Below are 16124 nucleotides of genomic sequence, written 5' to 3' on the forward strand. Positions count from 1 at the left end.
AAATTTGTTCTTTTTTGCCATTTTTCACTGTGATCCATAAGCAGTAAATGATGTGAAATCAACCTGTCAAAATAACCAACTGCCAAGTCTTAAAAGTGTCAGTTCAAAGAGAGAACCTTCCTTGTAGCCTTCTTAAAAGTGTGTGGACAAAGGCTTTCCCTGCAACTTCCGAGGGTTGTCATCCCAAATTTCCAGTTATCTGTGTGAAATCATATTAGGGACCTTATTTGGACAAATACTTCACAAGCTTCTGTTGAAGGAATAAAGGCAGTTCTGTTACATATCTTAAATTTTAAAACATTTTTTTTTTTAACCTGGGTTGCCTTTGTCCTGTTAGGGTCAACTAACAAAATGAATTTTTTATGGTAAAAAAAATAACTGTCCTGTGTAAGGACCAAGTTCTTCCTGTACAGCAAAGCACCTTGACATTGTACCTATTGGTGTTTTCGAAAGATCTCACAGAGGAGGGAAGGAGCTGCCGTCTGCTTGTCCATGCAGTGTAGTAGGCAGCTCTCTCTCTTCCTGGAGGTGGGCTGGGGTTGGAATAGTTTTTTCCCTTTCTGCTGAACGTAATAGTCAGATTGTCGTATTTAAAAGCTTTGGCCAGTGATGCAAATTAAGTCTGGGAATGAAAAAGTTTACATGAGGCAGCTTTTATGCATTTGTCTCGAAGCATATCATGCCAGTCTCAAGTTGGGACTTGTTCAAGCTGGTCTTACTGAACATTCAAAAAGGGAAGTAGTACACGTTTAGTCACGAAAATAGTGTAATGCTTTGATGAAAAGAGCAGCTGAAAAACAGCCCATAACTTTATCATTCAAATCACCGAAAGGTTAACCTGCTTATTTTTTTTTTTTTTTTTTGCTGGTTTTTATAGCAAGTCTCACATTTCATAAAAGCCACAGGAGACTTTATAACAATAATTATCTTGCTGCTTCATTGGAAGATCCTATTAAATGAAGGGAAGCTCTTTTAATAACATTGTTTTAGCCATTACAAACCCCAAATTTATTTTGCGTACAAGACAACGTCCTGGGATATGTGTTTGTGGTTCTCGACCACCACAATGTTTAAAAAAAATTTTTTTTTTCATTTTTTAATTGAAGGTGACTTTTTTTCTTCTAATGTTATTTTTAAAGGTGTCAAGTCCACAAGTCCACAGGCAAATTGAAATAATAGTGCAACTAAATTTCATCTCAGCTTACACACTATTAATATTTTTTACATACTCTATCCCCCCCCACAGTATTTTGGGGGGACCTGTTTGAAGTTGCAGTCCTTGTGACAGATGCCTTGCCCTTAGCTTCTTCAGCATGTGCTTTCTAAAAACAAGGATATTCTCTTACCTAATCACAATATTATTATCAGTCAAGATTAATGTTGAAGCAGTAACATTTTAAAATATTCTGTCTGTATTAAAATTTTGCAATTTCCCAATAATATCCTTTTAATTTTTTTGATGTGGCATTCAATCACTGGTTACACATGGCATTTGGTTTAGCTCTCATTTTAGGCTTTTAATCTTTAGAACAATCTCTCCTTTTACTTTTTTAAAAACGTCCCCTTGGCTTTTGAAAATTGGTTTGCTCTGTATTTGGTAGGATCTATTCTGTAGGACATGTAGTAGGGGGTGCCTCAGAATGTTTCTGAGGCACTTTGGTTGTATTAGCCTGAAATTTATATTAGAGTTTGGGATTTTGAGGTCAAATGGGAATATCTATAATCTTGTTCAAAAAAGATCTGGTTCATGGATCACGGATCACAAAGTCAGTAGATACAAACTCTCATTTTCTTTGGGATTACTAGATAACTTACTCAAATTTTCTTGGTTTTATTGTTCTATAAAAGGAGGATTCTGATTTAATTACAGAATTTTAGATGAGAAATCCCATAACCTTACTGATTTTTCAGAATATAGTATTAGAAGAGACCAAAGCACTCAAGGAGAGAATGTGTTTCTAAGATCTTGGAATAAAAGTTTGGTATCATTATTGATAAGTCTTCCCAAAACCTTGAAAGAACCCTTTACCCTATTCCTACCCTCCCACCTTTTTAGTGTGAGACATTGGCAAATGCATTACCAAAGCTTGTCTTGGTCTTCTAGTCCTTTCTCTCTTGCATATGATTTTCCTTTGCATAGAGGGCTTGCTAATGTTTTTTTCTTTTTTTGGTAAAGGTTTTATTTATTTGTGAGAGAGAGAGTGAGAGTGAGCACAAGCCAGGGGGAAAGACAGAAGGAGAGGCAGACTGCCCACTGAGTGGGAAGCCCCATGTGGGGCTCAATCCCAGGACTCTGGGATTAAGACCTGAGCTGAAGGCAGACACTTCACAGACTGAGGCACCGGGGCGCCCCTGCACTAGTCTTTTGTAATACACTAACTCACTAGGAAACAAAGACAAGCAGAGATCTCATAGCTCAAGTCGATCTGTCTTGAGTGCCCATGCCTATTGCATGGAGGCAGAACATGCAACAAGGACTGTAGTAAAATCTTCATCACATCTTACTGTCCAATCTCTCTGTACACAAAAGTCACTGTAATTGTGGCTCACATCCAGTGGCTGCGAATTTGTGCTGAGTATAATTACTACAAACCCTTTAATGTTCCCTTGCTGAGATTGATATCTTTAGGTCCCTATGCTTGAATTACTGTGTTTAATCTGTCATTTGAAATGATTTGTATCTATTAGGTCTGCTTTAAATAAAGCACTTACCTTTTTCTGGTATGAGAACATCATGTGTAATGGTTGATTAGAAGGAAGGGATGGTTTGGAGATTGAGCCTGGAGATATGCCTGCATACGACTCCTGACCTCCTATTGATTCCCTGCCTTGTGCTGTGCTACTTACTCTGTGTCCTCACTTGGGAAATTTTGCTTCAGGCATTGTCGGGCCATGATAAGAGCCTAGTAACTCTGGGGTCAGACAGACTCCAACTTGGATTTCAGCCCCTCCAATTCATAGTTGTTCTCCCCCCCCCCCCCACTTTGGAAAATCATTAATATAGCTGGGTCTGTTCTTCTGGAAAATAAGCTTGGGGATAGTTACCTTATAATATTGTGAAGATTAAATGAGATAATATATGGGACAATTCCTTCAGTGCTTTAAAACGGGGTTGATACTTAGGGAACAGTAGCTTCTCTGTCTTCCCTTCCTCTCCACCCCCCACCCCCCACCAAAGGCAAAGTGACTAAGGGAATGAGTGGGGGTGTCTGAATGTGAATTTGGAGTGATTAATAATTGAAAACTTTCCTCAACTTAGAAGCCAGAGTAAGTCCATAATATTTTAGTTGCCCTTAGAAAACTCTTGGTTTTCCTTCAGTGATGAACTGATGATTACTTGAAATGCTTTTTATGTTCTCTCTTGACAGCTTTCCCTTCTGAAAAGGAGGAAATTAGAATGGCTTATTCTAGTCTATCTGACATGGTGGGGAAGTGTAAACCTGAGAGCAGGATCTGTAGAAGGAGGGGAGAGTTGGTCTCGGCAGGCTCACCGCATTCAGGTTAATGCTTCATTTACTTGTAGTTCAGGCATTTTTGATTGTAGGAAATTTCAGTTAAACAGAGTTAAATAGAGTAAAAAGGAAAAAAACAGTGTTGAGTGATATGATATGTATATATGATAAAATCTAATGCACAGAGCCAATGTTCCTAAAAAGCTATATAAGTATTCAGATAGACATTATTTACCAGATAGGTAAAATTGTTCAAGATGGACACCACCAAGTACAGTCGTGTACAAGCATCTGGTATTTAAGCTGTTTTTTAAAATAAAGGTAGACATTTTTATTACCATGCCTTGAGATGTTACATTTGTCAATTTGAGTTTTATTATAGAAGTGGCAAGAATTCACATGCTGAGTGAGATGTGGAATTTTTTCTAAAAAAGTTGCTCAGTTGATTGAGCATCCAGGTCTTGGTTTCAGCTCAGGTTATGATCTCATGGTCTTTGGGTCCTGGGAACGAGCCCTGCATCGAGTGTGCCCCCAGCCCAAGTTGCTCACACACATACTCTCTCTAAAATAAATTCCAATTTTCGTTCTCTTCTCTATTCCTTTTTTCTCTTTTATTACTTTTCCCTATGTTCTCAACTCCTATCCCTACCACTTGGTGTCTATCTCCGTGCCACCCCTGCTTTCCCTACAAATACTTTATACTGAGTTGGGGGCGGGGGGTTGGACTAGGTATCAGAAACCCGGTAATATTAATGCCTGAAATGTTGGCATACCCATTTTTCTGGCTGAAGCTGGATTTTCATGGTCACATGGTTATACCTGCCGTGTGTTTGCACTTCTGCTCTGTTTGCTGTTTCACGTGGAGCCCTTTCGCTCTGCACGGCATAGGAAGGAACCACTCTGTCTGTTCTTAGAAACCCTTGGAAAAAGCTGAGGTAATGTACCAGCAGTTGTTCTTTCTCCTTGGAACTCTTGTAAGCTGACTTGTCTTTTGTGGCAAGATGAGAGTTACTCATAGTCTCTCACTTCCTCTTACATATGGGGCTCTACCCCACCTTCTCAGTGTTACTACTAACCTCATATTTGTAGATTCATCACATTTGACCTTTCTAGAATGTTTGATTTTGTTGATTATTACTTCTTCCTTAGTTTCCAGTATACCAGATCTCCTGCTCCTCCTTTTAAGTCAGCCCCCACCTTCCACCCTCTAAACTCCGCATTCTAGACGTCTCTTCTGTCTGTTCTGTACAGGACACTTGCATGACATGGACTCTGGGATGCTCAGCTCATTTCTTCTTACTGTCTCAGAAAAAATGTTCCCCTAGCCATCTGATCTAGCACTGTCTTCAGAGCCCTGGATCCATATTTTGTCTCCACTGGCTAGATTTATTGACCCAGATTTCTGAGACTTTAATCATACCCAGAATCTGCTTCTAATGGTCTAATACATCACTCAATCTAATGGTCTTCAGAGCAATGAATCTCATTTGTAAGGAGGGTAGGGTGGGGATTATGGACCCCATTGAAAATACATTTTGCCTATTAATTACATACATTTTACATATAACCTCCTACTCTCCGGTGGTCTTGGACTCAAAACCTGTCTCTGAAAATGTCCATAAGGTTCTATTTCAGTTTTCCTCCTTGGCTCTTGCCTGCATCTATGGAAGACTTCTTTAATCGATCTGCAGTCCTCAGTGGCTCTTCCTTCAATCCGTAATCATACTTGCCCTATTGGTTGCAAATTGATTTTCCTAAAGCACAAGCAAAGAGCATGTAGTTCTTCACTTCAGAAACTTTCCATAGTTCATCGAGAAGTCTATACAATCCAAACAGAAGACCTCTAGCATTCTGCTGCAGGCTCCCATGCTGCATTCCCAGGCTCATCTTCTGTGTCCACATGCTACAGCCCCCGGCCCCCATAGCCCCTTGTGCTCTGGCCATAGCACTTTCCCCACCCCTAGCTGAGCCTTCCTCCAGACCGCTCATGGCCTGGCAGCGTTCCCTTTTGCATGCTCTGTCTCCTTCCTCAGGGTCCAGCTCTCGCTGTCATCTCCTGCAAGCCCTTCCTCATAGTCTCCATTTGGAGTGAGCTACCTTTTCCTTTCAGTTGTTAATGGTGAGTGAATTATGTCTTTCATACTGCTTCCACAATTGGATCCGTTGTGGGATGTGTGCCTGACCACTGTGTGCTTCCAGAGAGGCAAAGGGCCCTGCACTGAAGGCATGACTGACTCAGTGAATCCGTGAACCCACTCTTTGGAATTTTACATCTCTCAAGACCTCTCAAGTGCTGGAGGTACTCGTAGGGCTGAACCGCTCAAGCTCTGAGGTTTCGGACCTCATTTGTACTGAGACCTCTCCCTTCCTCTTCAGGAGCCGCCTCCTTAACATCCTCGCAGCTGGGGTGTAATGTCAAGCCTTGAGGAACTTGTACCAGTGGTGTAGCAGAGCCATCGAGGCATTGGGCCTAGGGCCACCTGCCTGGATTTTAGCCCCAGCTCTGCCTCTGCCTGCTGGCAGGCCTGACCGTGGGCTGGGTATCTTTTTGCTTTGTGTCACTGTTTTCTTTTTATGTTGCCCTCCAACAGGAAGCCCTGTGATATCTCTCTCATAAGGTTGAAGTGAGAAACAGAGAGGGTGACTATCCTTGTAGAGCACACAGCATGGTGCCTGGCACATAATAAGCCCCCAGAAGGACTGCAGGCTGCGTGCGTTGAGGCCTGGGGAAGCTCTTGCTTGCTTCTAGGTCAGAGCCAATTACCTGGCAGCACCTGGGCTAGTCAGAGCCCACACATGAACGTACTGTTTCTGTGGGGTCAAGGAGTGTGGAGGTGGCTACGGAAGTTTTGAAAGGAGCCGGAAATACGGGAGACAGGATTTATGATTTCTCTTGAGAACATTAGAATATCTGAGGTGGTGAATATAGTGGGTACGAGTACGGGCTGTGAAGCCAGAATTACAGTCCTAGTTCTGCTTTGTCTATGCTGTGAGGTCCCCATGCAAGTTGCTTAGCTTCTCTGTTTCTCAACTTCTTTGTCTCTGAGCACTTCCTCGGATTATTCACTGGGACAGTCTGTTGAAAGCTCTTGGTAGACTTGCCTCATACATAGTGAAGAGTAAGTAGTGTGTGCTGCGTTTATTGTCACCCGGTCAGTTCTTCTGCTCTTGCTGCTAGCCAGCAACCCTGGGCTCCCAAATCCCTCCAGTGCCAACCGTTGGCCCAGAGTAGTAGAAACCCCTGTAGGCTGGGCATGAACTTTTCAGGTAGCCAAGTCCTCACCGCTGCCTGTCACCTTACATCTGCCATGTTCTCTTAATAACAGCTTTGTCTGTCTCCTGCCAACAGATTCCACTCCTGTGCACTCTTGTCCAAGACGGCTGAGCTCTGAATCTCAAGGAACAGTATGCACAGTTCTCAGTATGAACCTCAAGGAGCAGTTAGCACAGTAGTTCTTAACATGTGGTCCAGAACAGTAGCATCAGTCACCTCTGCAAATTTAGTGCAAACTCAGGCCTCACCTCACCTCAGAGTTTCTGCAAAATCAGAAACTCTGGGGGTGGGCTTAGCAGTCTGTGTTCTGCTCCCCGTGGCTGGTTCTGCTCCCCATGGCACTTTGCGAACTACCAATTTAACGCGTGTTCTATATTCATATTGCTTACATCCAGTAAAAACAATTATATTTAACTTTTTACAAAAGCCCTTATTTGTGTTCGGAGCTCACAGATTATATTAAAGCTAACTATTGTCTCCCCCCCTTTTGTTTTCTTGTTTCAGTCATTAATGACTATGGTATAGCATCTCATTCTATAAGCATTGTAGAATTTAGTATTTGTGATCGCTAGTTTGGAAAGTTCTCTTCAAATGTTTGCTTTGCATTCTGTGAGCGTGATTTTAAGGTGGCTCTAATATACCCATCCCCTAAGTTCTTCATAGATTATTTCACTCTGCAAATCAGGTACTCAGCTTTTCACTATCATGTTACTATAATAGAATTAAATATTTGTATTTAGGGTGGGCATAATTTTAGAACTCTATCTTTAAATATCTTTTCAAAAATTTTATTTGTTGGAGAAAGGGAGAGAGAAAGCAAGCATGAGCAGGGGGAGGGACAGAAGGAGAGGGAGATGCGGACTTCCCACTGAGGAGGGAGGCTGATGGTGGGCTTGATCCCAGGACTGAGATCATGACCTGAGCCGAAGGTAGACCCTTAATGACTGAGCCACCGATAAAAGATAAAGATCTTTATAAAAAAAATTCTGTATATTATCAAGATGCAGTTATTTATAATATACTATTAGAGTCTACATGTGATTGTTTAATGTAACTTTAATGTACTTAAAGGCAGTGTGGATTTAGTGGCATCTCTAGCAGTTACCACAATTTTAATTCTTTTATTTCAGAGAATGAAGATAAGACATTAAGAGTATTTTCTAGAAGAGTTTTGGAGATTGTAATATGCTACAGTTACAGATTTTACTTAACCAAAACCAACAGCACGTTGTTAAAGCATTTTGTCTGTAGTTTTAAAACTGAAATGTTGACAGACATTAGCCCCAAAGCTATACATGTCCTGTTTAGTAATCCTGCTTTCTTCATGTTCATTTACTAGCAAACCCAGGAACACTCCCAATTCCCAGGGCCCTGGGTACATGCTATAAGAAGGCAACTATAAAGAGCTTGCATTTTCAATGAATTTATATCACCTTTTGAAAATAACAGCATCAGTGAGAATTGGCTTCCTCTTTGCTCTTCTAGAATGTGAAAATAAAACCACCTTGGATTATTTTATCAAATATTTATTGATTTCACAATGAGACACAATCTCTGCTCTCAAAAATATACATAGATTATTAAAAGAGTAGATATGTGTGTGGGCAAGTAATTACAAAGCAGTGTGATAAGTACAATAATTGAAGTGTGACAACAGTCCAGTGAGGGGGTGATTGGGTTTGAGATAGTGGTGGTAGGTTGACCGGATGAGATTTCATGGGCCAAGTGATGGCATCTTATGCTTTCATGATTGGGTCAAAGGGAGATTTACCTGTGCAGTGAGTGGCCCAGGGACGAAAAGGAGCAAGGCATGTTTTGACAGTTACAAACATACATAAGAGTGTAATGTTCCAGGGATGGAAGAGCAGTTAGGAGATAAGGCCAGAAAGGTGGGGAAGTTCCAGGGCCTTCAGGGCCTTGGAGAACATGGGAAGAGGCCTGGGTTTCAGCTATGGTGATTGTGTTGGAGCCAGAGGCACATTTACAGAGCATGACTACTCCTTTGTGCATTTTCTCTAGAGATATAAATCCGTGTCCACAATTCTAGATAACCACATTTTAGTTTTTTTTGAAGCACACAGGGATTCAAGAAGAAACGTAGAGGTAAATAAGTACCAACAGGTAGCCTCCTTTGCTGAATTTCCCCAGTATGGATGCTAGTGATTGTGGGTCAGCATTCCCTCCATAAATGTACCCAGAATGACACAACAATGACATACTGTATTTCCAACAGTTGTAATTCATGGTCTGTGGGGAATATTGTGGGAGGTACCTAGAAAACATGACATGGTTTCGGTCTTTAAAATATATTGTCTTTCTTAAAGAATCCTAGCCATCTTTCAGGGATACAGTTAGGGATATCGCTAACTAGTGAAGGGAAATCTGCCACAGGGGCCCTAACACATGCCCAAACAGTGGGAGGAGTAGTTAGTTTCCACCAGAGGCATGAGCAGCTGAGTAGTGGTTGTGACCTAGGCAGGCTTTGTTCAGTAGCTCACATATTCAACTGCCCTTAGAGTATTTGCCGGGCAGAGGGAGAATTCCAGAGAATATCAGTCCTGTGTTCTTGCCCTTAAATTGTATACACTGAAGACATATGCAAAGTACTACAGTATGATATTGTATGTGGCTTAATAATCATCTGTGCCTCCTATGGAGTACTGAAATGTCAGTACTCTTGATACTGGAAGAGGCTCTTTATAAGGAGAAATTCCTTCATCCAGGCTTTCTCAGGGTTTTCTGACCCTATTTCAACTCCCCAGATGCTCCATATTCAGCTTCCCTTTCAACCACTAGCTTCAGCTTTCATCCAAGGATTTTCAAGTTTGTTTGTTTTGTTTTTTTGTTTTTTTAAATCAGCAAGTATCAGCAGTTTAGGGCATGAAAGCAGTAGTGTTGTTTGACTTACGTATGTCAAAGAATGTGAGAAAGTGTTTCAGAAGGGACTTTCTTAGTAATTTACATTTATCCATCATGTTTTCTAAAATGCAAGTGAATGCTTTCAAAAAGATGACCTCTAGTGGCCACTTTGTTTTCAGTTGTTTTCTCTGAATGATACTTCATTCTGCTCATCAATCGGTCTATGTGGAATTAAAATTTGTATAATCCTTTCTTTAAACCAGGGTAATAACATGTAAGAAAGCATTTGTCCTGTCTGTTTTTCTTTCATTGCTTAAATTTGATTCCCAAATCAATTATCTTTTGAAGTCTTAATCAATTAAATAGAAAGTAGTCATGATAAAGTTATCAGCTTAGAGTTATATTATCTGTCTGAGTGGTTTGATTTTCTTGAGTTGATCCTGTGGTCTTTTTCCCTCTCATACACGGTAGGCGTTCTGTGAATTTTTTACATAGGAATATGTATATTAAGGGATCCATACAAATGTTAGTTGCTGCCAAAAAGAGAGTTGTTTCTTTAGCTATAAATAATTGATTTTGCAACCTGCAGTCAGTCTTGCTGTTGGTTTGACTGTGAGTGTATGGAACTCGGGCAAAATGAAATGGAGCAAAACACACAAAGAATACAGCCACGACAACAAATACTTTACCTTCCAGCTTTGTGTTGTGTTTGCGGTCCTTACTTCCGGACTTTCGATAGGAGTTGTATACTTTTTTTGCAATCACCACATAAAACAGAAGCATTAGGACAAAAACAGTCCAGAAAATGAACTGGCATACGTTGTTCACCCCTTGATGCCATTTCAGCCCCAGAGGACCCTTCAAGGAGGCACACTTTTTCACGGATGACGGCGTTGCTTCCTTGTTGCTCAAGATTATATTTGGCAGAGAGATGAGGAACAAAAGGAGCCAGATGACGATCGAGACCAGTTTTGCAAAATCAGGTTTTTGGACGAAGAATTTTCCAAAAGGCCTGATGATCTTGAGGAATCTGTCAAAGGCTATAAAGCCTAGCAGTATGATCCCCACATACATGGTCTCATAAAAGATGACAGCGGAGAAACGACACACAAAGGCCCGGAGTTGCCAGGGTCCAAGGTGTGCGTCTGAGAGGATTTTGAATGGAAGTGTGAGCGTCATTATCAAGTCGGCCACCAGAGTATTTTTGAGGTAGACAATGAAGGTGGAGGAGCTGGGGATGTGAAGGAACACCCACAGCGCCAGAGTGTTCAGCAGGATGCCAAGGACGAACACGACCGTGTAGATGGCTGGGAACACCAACTGCGCTACCCGTGTGTCTCTGGGGCACCGCTCAGACCCATTGAAGCTCTTGATTGCTGTGGTGTTCATGGTTGCCAGCGTCCGCTATCACAGATAACCACACACACAAAGGGAAACAAGCATTTCATAATTTTGGAGTGCTATGTTTAAAAGCAGACTTTTAAACGTAGGTGCATAGCTTATTAACACCTTACATTTACTCATCACATCCAGTATGGGAGTTGAAAAGGCACACATTGTTTCTAGCTAGGGTTTTTTAAACATGTACTACATTTTTTGGATCTGCAATAGTACCATTACTTTTACACCCTTATGAAACCCAAATAACAGGTTCTACCTCCTTTGTAAGTGCTCCTTTTAACATGCAGTAAAACAAGACATTTAAGAAGTCATAATTCATGTCAGATTGCTGCACATTATATATTTCCTTACGCTCATAATCTATGGTTTCTAGAATGTCTACCTTAAAGCGTTTCCCCTCCTCACCCCTCAAACATTTTCTTTCTCTTATAAGCAAGCCCACTCATAATAAAAGTTGAAATTCACCTTTGTTTGGGAGAATCCTGAGCTGTTTCTTCTGATTGAGGCAGTGTTTGGTTTGGCCCATGGAGAGCATGTGAGGCAAGTGTTGTTCTGCTTTCTTATACCGGGTTTCCTTCCTCATTTTCACGTGTGTAACGTGATCAATTAGAATGTCTTCATATTCAAACCTTTGCAGATTTTCTAATAAGCCTCTTTTATATGAAGCTTAGGTGCTGTTAATCTACTGTGACTTGAATATCTTTATATTTTCTCATCTAATACCTTTTGGCAATTTATCTTTTCTATCTACACAGTCAATGGAATTTTTGAGTGCCTCTTGTATCTAATAATAGGTGGGAGAAAAAGAAATAAGTTAGTCCCAAACTACAGCCATGGAGGAGAGAGCAAGTGCTGATTCTAAAATCAGAATCATCATCTGCACTCTTGGAGACTGCTTTGTCCAGAAATCTGTGTTCAGTAGGATGATCTCTTATTTTTACATTTATCTCAGTCTTTTGGTTTTTTGTCTCAGAGAGATTGACATATTTTCCAAAAGTTCAGGGCTATTAGACATAGATTTGGGGGGTTAGAATCCAAGATCCAGCAATTATTGGGTGCTAGATCATAGACAAATGATTTAAGAGCTTTCTGCCTCAGTTTCTTCATCTATATACTGGATGTAATGATAGTATATACCTCATGGTGTTAATGAGAAGACAAAATGAGTGTCAGTTGTCTAGAATTGTGGCGGGTATGTAGGAAACGCTAAGAAACATTCACCGCTTCCTGCAGTGGTGAGTGAACTGCAGATTTCAGTGGAGATAATTTCACTCATTAGAAACCATTTTTGGAAATTTCTCTATATCTAATGCTGTATGTGAACTGCTGAAGACTCAGGAATTTCATCAGCCAGCTTTGGGCCAAAGTCTATAAAATGTATCCTTCAAATCTCTTCAAGTTTGAAAGGGTGTAATTGCTGCTTTATGTAGAGACACTTGTCCATGAATCGAAATGTTTCCCTGCCAGGTAGATAAAGGGAAGAGGAAAATTAAGGGAACTTATGAGGGGAATGTGGAGTTCTCCATGGAGTTTCACATCATAGTTTTTATTGCACGTTTCACCACAGGGTTGGACCAGACTGGGGTTGTGTTGGTGGAGAATTTTGGGATCGCCTGGTTTGGGATTCTGAGAAGAAAAATTTCATGTCCCACTGGATGTTTAAAATATGAGGCAATAGGATGCCTGATAATTTTGTGGGAACTACCAAATGTGGCACAGTTTAAAAAATGTATGTTTGGCTCAAATAAATTGTTTCTTGGAAATACAGATTCTGGATTTCATTAATGTGATGAAACATAATTTAAACATGCATCTTCTTGCCTGCTTCAGTGGAGGAGAAATAAACTATTTTTACTTTCTAAGTAGAAGTATTTGACCTACATAATTAAGTATAAATTTCCCTAAATCTCCAAAATCATTATCTAGATGGAGGTTTGGAATAGTTTCAGTTTAAATAAGGAAATGCTGTACAAGAAAATTTCATAATATGAAAACTGGAAATCACATTTTGGTCAACTTTCAAAATGTCCATGTGTGGGAAACTTTCAAAAGAGGAACTGACTTGGGGCACCTGGGTGGCTCAGTGGGTTAAGCCTCTGCCTTCGGCTCAGGTCATGATCTCAGGGTCCTGGGATCAAGCCCCGCATCAGGCTCTCTTCTTGGCAAGGAGCCTGCTTCCTCTTCTTTCTCTCTCTGCCTGCCTCTCTACCTACTTGTGATCTCTCTGTGTCAAATAAATAAATAAAATCTTTAAAAAAAATAAAAAAGATGAACTGACTTAACGGCGCCCATTTCTAAAGTTAGGGAATATGTTCTTTCAAATGGGGCAAGTTTCAAAATGTTTGACCATACTAAATATCCAGTAGATCACACATTCCTATATGTCCATGTGCTTAACATGCCCAGCAGAGAAGTTAGGAGCACTGTCTCAGGAGTTGGAGTGCTTGGGTTCAATTTCTTTCTTTTTTTTTTTTTTTTTAAAGATTTTATTTATTTATTTGACAGACAGAGATGACAAGCAGTCAGAGAGGCAGGCAGAGAGAGAGGGGGGAAGCAGGCTCCCCGCCGAGCAGAGAGCCCGATGCGGGGCTCAATCCCAGGACCCTGGGACCATGACCTGAGCCGAAAGCAGAGGCTTCAACCCACTGAGCCACCCAGGCGCCCCATTGGGTTCAATTTCTTATTGCAGCTCTTATTTTCTTGTGACCTTGGGCAAATTATTTATGTTTTCTATGAAACAGTTGCCTTCTCCTTACAATGAAAATAAATAATAGTATTTACTTTGTTGGGTTGTTCAGGAAATGAAATGAGTGAAAATTCACCAAGTGCACGGACTAATGTATGTCATGTGGTAGATGTTAGTATGTTTCTTATTGAATGAAGTTAATAGTGGGATTCCGTGTATACCTTTGGGGATAGATCACAAATGACGGGTGGGGAAAAATCAAAGATGAAATGAAAGATCCCAGAAATTAGAAATTTGCCAAATGGGAAGAAACCAAATTTTAAGTCCTATATGTAGTCAAAACCAATAAAATTCATATAGCTAGTAGTTATACTGCTCTAAATGATAATATGATCTTATTTACTTTTCAACAAAAATCCTCAGGTATTGGTCTCATTTTACAGAGAAGAAAATTGAGGCAAACAGTTAAGCAGTTTGAACATAATGATGCATTCAAGCCAACTTCAGACCCCCACAGTCTGGTTCAGAGGCCATGCTCAGAGCCTGCCTCACACTCCCAACTCTCAGAAACCACAGATAGTGTGAACTGTAATTGTTTACTAGATTCTAGACTTTCTGAGCTTTGTATTACTTATTGATGGGTGAAGAGTAACAGTCAATTTAAAGTTTAATGAATTTCTGAAACTTTTTCCCTTATGGTGAATTACATGGTTGAAAATATAAAATGGTTCCAAGTGGTGTGATCTGGAGAGAATTAAAGAAGATATATTGAAAGCTCATAGAAATTAGAAGCCTCCCAAATGGCAATAAATTATTTTTTTCATTTGTAGTCTCTTTTGGGATTTTCCTTTGGATCAGAGTTAATAGTCTAAAGATTCCTGTTGATGTGGTTAACTCGTACCATCTAAATAATATCTGTAAAGATGAGGAAGTATTTTTTTTGATTTGGAATGAAAGTCATAGTGGGAACTCCTACAAAAAGCGCCTTTTACTTCCCATCAGATCATAGCACGGTACTTTCTCAGATGATATAGAATTGTTTAAAAAATTCCACACTGGATTAACTTCAAGTGGAAATAATAATAAGCTAAAATAAGTTATGTAGTTTAACATTAACTGTAGAAGTGTCTATAAGTAAAATCAGTATTAGAAAACCTCTACAAGTAAGTAGAAACAATGAAGTCATAGTATTACCTTAAACATATTAATATCTGTTTTCTATTATTATAAAAGAAAAGCAAGTTTGAGGAATTCAAATGTAAGCATGTGTATAGTAGAAACTGAAAGTTAATCTCCCCTTGCATATGTATACCCATGTGTGTACAAATATATATATTTACCTTTATTGACATATCAGATCTTTACTTCCTTTTCATGTTAGTCCATAAAGATTTACCTGTTTTTTTTTTTTTTTAAAGTTATACTATAGAAAGTTACCATAGTTTGGTTGAGCCATTACCGATTGACATTTTGTCTTTTTTCTTTTTTCCAAAATTTTCTCTCTTAAAAACAGTACTGTAGATCACATGTATGTCCATATATTTTTGTTTTTGTTGTTTCAACATATTTGTAGAAAATTTCCTGGAAGTGGGATTGTTGGACAAAAGCTGTGCAGCAAAATGTTGAATGGTATTTTCAGATAGCTTTCCAGAAAGATTGTACCAACTTACATTCTCACTGAGTGGGATTTTTCCTTTCAACACTGTTGTAAAAATCTTTTAAAACAATTCTAAACTTATAGGTGAAAAAAAAATCCATGCAATTTAAATGTAAATATACTTGCTTATTAGTGAGAGTATATTTTTTTTTTTGTATTTTTAGTGTCCATTTGTATTTCTCTTGGAATTCGATTTTTTATGTCCTTTTCCCATTTAAAAAAATCAGGCTGTTTCTCTTTATTTACTGACTTGTATGTGCATTTCTACATATTTAGTTCCAACTGACATCACTGTAATCTCACTTTGTGTATTTCCAATCAACAGTGATCACCCAGATCAGGCACCGGAATCTATAGTTTTTAATGCAAAGCTGCTGAAACACTTAGATGCCTGAATAGTGGGTTCTTGTGATTGTTCTCTCCCTGTTTTTAGAGTTCTGGTCCAGGGTTTGTCAATTGTCTTTTCTAAAGAACCATCTAGTAAATATTTCGGTTTTACAGCCATGCAGTCTTCACCATAACCCAGCTACTCAACCCTGTTGTTGGAGCCTGTAACCAACCATGGATAAAATCTGAGTGCGGTGGCCATGTTCTCATACACCTTACTATGGCCCCTGACACTGGAATTTCATATAAGTTTAATACAGCATGAAATTTTAATTGTAGTATTTTCTCTGTTGATATTTGAAAATGTAAAAACCATTCTTAGGTCACAGGTGATCCAAAAAGCGGGGGTGGACTAGGTTTGGCTTGCAGGCTATACTTTGCCACACCTGGTTTAGACTGTTTCTATAA

General features: G+C 39.7%; 2 protein-coding genes across 3 annotated transcripts in view; one reads left to right on the top strand and one right to left on the bottom strand.

Annotated features, from left to right (window-relative positions):
- The window catches only part of MED12L (mediator complex subunit 12L), a gene marked incomplete at its 3' end in the record, with an annotated part of 315066 nt that overhangs the window by 213567 nt on the left and 85375 nt on the right, over positions 1–16124 (top strand). The gene's annotated exons all lie outside the window — the stretch shown is intronic.
- On the bottom strand, positions 8250–10980 carry P2RY13 (purinergic receptor P2Y13). The gene has a single exon (XM_080823988.1). The coding sequence runs from the start codon at positions 10972–10974 to the stop codon at positions 9973–9975; it is 1002 nt and encodes a 333-aa protein (XP_080680114.1). The 5' UTR covers positions 10975–10980; the 3' UTR covers positions 8250–9972.

The sequence above is a fragment of the Martes martes genome (genome assembly GCF_963455335.1).
Source record: "Martes martes genome assembly, chromosome: 1".
NCBI lineage: Eukaryota > Metazoa > Chordata > Mammalia > Carnivora > Mustelidae > Martes > Martes martes.

Coding starts and splice junctions, on each gene's coding strand:
- P2RY13 (XM_080823988.1), bottom strand. CDS start 10,974: ATGAACACCACAGCAATCAAGAGCTTCAATGGGTCTGAGCGGTGCCCC.